General features: G+C 38.0%; 1 protein-coding gene across 1 annotated transcript in view; it reads left to right on the top strand.

Annotated features, from left to right (window-relative positions):
• The window catches only part of LOC105571103 (zinc finger BED domain-containing protein 4-like), a 3,091-nt gene extending 1,368 nt beyond the window's left edge, over positions 1 to 1,723 (top strand). The window contains exons 4-5 of the mRNA XM_012028575.1: positions 478 to 538; positions 627 to 1,723. Of these exons, the coding sequence (XP_011883965.1) occupies positions 478 to 538; positions 627 to 1,723 (1,158 nt within the window). The remainder of the gene's footprint in view (positions 1 to 477; positions 539 to 626) is intronic.
• Positions 1,724 to 3,148: the final 1,425 nt, after the last annotated feature.

The following is a 3,148-nucleotide window of genomic DNA, read 5'->3' on the forward strand; positions in this document are numbered from 1 at the left end:
TGCAGCGCGCCGTGCTAAAGACACTTGCAACTGATTCGTTAAGAAGATACAAGATTTAGACTCCATCATTTTTCTCGAAAACTATTACTCAAAGACACTTATACATTCTTTGAATTGTATATGGTGTCAGAAACTTTCCACGTGAGGCCATCCTAAACGTATATGATATCGTGAACATAGCATTTGCGAAACTTCTTTTCTTTATAACTTTTTAACAAACAACGAGCGACGGCTAAAACCTTCTGAAGGTCACTCAGTAAGGTGACCTTGACAACATATGCCAAGGTCAAGGTCATTGGGGCTGGGTCCGTGTTTCCGAAGTTTTACCTTTTTAGATTTCAATTTGTTATATCTCCTAAACCAATGCCGTCCCCCACTTGATTTATGCGGGGAATTACTCAGAAAACTCTCCCCTACAACATATCTAAGTGCCGACCTTTTATGCATATTTACCGAAATTAATAAGGCTTTTTTCAGATTAAGTCAGTTAACAGTCAACAAATTGATAATGTCTTTCGACAAATCCACTCATTCGCAGGTAATGATATTTATATATGTTAAGTTCAATATGATGAAAGATCACAATAATTACAGATTAGTTATATTTTTACATTTTTGATTGTTAGATGGAGGAGCATCGTCCGAAAAAATTACCAACGTCGTACTATATATGCTGGCAATCGACAATTGTCCCTTGTCCACCGTCGAAAACGAAGGATTTTGCACTCTTATGAAGACGATAGTTCCGCGGTACAAAATCCCATCAAGACGCACTATTACTCGTTACATGGACGATAAGTATGAACATTTGCATAACATGTTCAAATGCGAGATTGCTCAAGTTACTGTGAAGAGTGGATGCTTAGGCGTATTGCCGTTAGACGAAAGCCACACGGCACAGTATCTTTCACAAATTCTTGTTGAGGGATTTCAATTCTTTGGAATCAATCGAGAAACCGTGACAGCGATCGTAACTGATAATGGCGCGAACATTAAAAAAGCAGCAATCGATTGTTTTGGTGCTTCCAAACATCTTGAGTGTTTTGCTCACGCTGTGTCGCATATTGTGCCCGATGCCGTAAGTGCTACGCCTGAGGTTGAACAAGCAATCGCAAAAGTAAAAGTTATTGTCACACTAACGAAACGTAGCGTCGTCGTTTCGGACGAATTACGGCGTCTGCAAAAACGGGATGGAAAAACGGAAGCCACACTTCTCAAATTTAAACAAGACGTTCCTACGAGGTGGAATTCGACTTTGATTATGATTGAGCGATTTCTGGAGCTTCACGAATACGTATATCCGATATCTCTTAAGTGCAAAGGGTCCGTAGAAATACCTAGGCGCGAAGAACTCGATTTATTGCGGGATATAGTTTTAGTTTTTAAACCTGTGGAAAATGTAATAACCGAGTACAGCGGAGATACATATGTCACATCGAGTTTGATAATTCCAATTATCCGTTGTATGATGATTGCTATCAAGGCACGCAGTCCGTGCACTAAAATAGGGCAACAGTTCCAAGAAAAACTTTTATCGGAATCATATCGTCGATTTAAAGATTATGAGTCTCGCGAACTGCTTGCGATTTCGACCATTCTTGACCCGCGATTTAAGAAGCTGCATTTTCAAAAGCCTCTTCTCGCCGCGACTGCAATCACGAAGATCAATGCAATTATTAAACATCCAAGCAAAGGTCCTACCATGCAAGTGATGGAAGGATGAAAATAATTCGCAGGTAGCAAACGATAGCGTATGGAGTTTTCACGATAAACTCATTTTCGAGAATAAAAGGGTATCTTCCGAATGCGACGATCTCGCTCTCGAACTTAGACAGTATTTGAATCAGCCGGTTGTGTCGCGAACCGAAAATCCCATCGAATACTGGAATAAGTTGGGAGTTGCATATCCGACACTACATTCCTGTGCTCTAAAATATTTAAGCATTGTTGCTACATCCGTTCCGTCAGAGAGATTGTTTTCAAAAGCCGGCGCAATTAAAGCTGAACGTCGTAGTCGACTTACGGGAGATAGACTTAATAAGTTGGTATTTCTTAGTTCCCTCAACAAAGAATATTGGTATATTTCATAAACAGCGTTTGTAACTTCAAGTTTCTTAAAGTGATAACTTGTATTATCACTTTAATATAGCAAATACAGTTATCTATAATATCGTAGTCAACTTACGGGAGACAGACTTAATAAAGCCAACGGCACACGGTACTATTTTTCCTACTGATTTTCTTAATTGATTCGTTGCGTGCTGTTTAACGAAGCGTTCTACGTGTCCCAATTATAAGAGTGCTACTATTGTTGGTTTCACATGTGCAGATTATCTTGAGTGTTGGGTTAATATTTAAGTTAAAAGATTTCTGGAGAGTTGAACAACATTATTCAAGCTTCTAAAAATTCCCTAGATAACAGCCAATCAGAATATTCAATAAACCCTGTCGTATATCTGATATTGTCATAACCGCAAAGTTCCGCTTGACGTGGAGTGAACAGCACGTCTTCTAAAGTATCGTCTACAATAGATGAAGTAAGCCTGGCGTAAGAAGTAAGAGTAGGAGTAAAGAAACAGATCACTCCCCAGACAGCCAAGCCTGTAAAGAACAGATTTCCGAAAAATCTGTTGCCAAATTTTGTTGACAGAAAGACTACAGATTTGATACAGGCTCTGATATGTCACATAATGTCGGCATATCATCAACAGAAATACACCAAAGCTTGATAACATGACCGGACAGCAGATTGACGGCAGAAATCGAGCAGATCCTGCTCATGCAACATGGTGGCAGATTGGCGGCAGAAACCGAGCAGGGTCTGCTGACATAACCTGCCGCCGAACTGCCACCAGAAATGCAACAAATTCTGTAGTCGAACGATTTAAATCGTGACGTAACTGGTATTTAAATCAGTTGACGTTCTTATTATTTTTCTATTTCTATTCTTCAAAGAAAGTAATAAATGAACAATTTTATTTTAACAGTAATATATATTCTGTGTTAGAAAACATATAATAAAAAATTTATACAAAAATACGTATTATATACAAATTATTATATTACAAATTATATACAATTATCAATCACACACATATAAATTAAATACGGTTATATATAAATTAAATACAATTATATACAAGTATAA

This window comes from Vollenhovia emeryi, unplaced genomic scaffold, assembly GCF_000949405.1.
Source record: "Vollenhovia emeryi isolate VEMERY1.0 unplaced genomic scaffold, V.emery_V1.0 DF941200.1, whole genome shotgun sequence".
NCBI lineage: Eukaryota > Metazoa > Arthropoda > Insecta > Hymenoptera > Formicidae > Vollenhovia > Vollenhovia emeryi.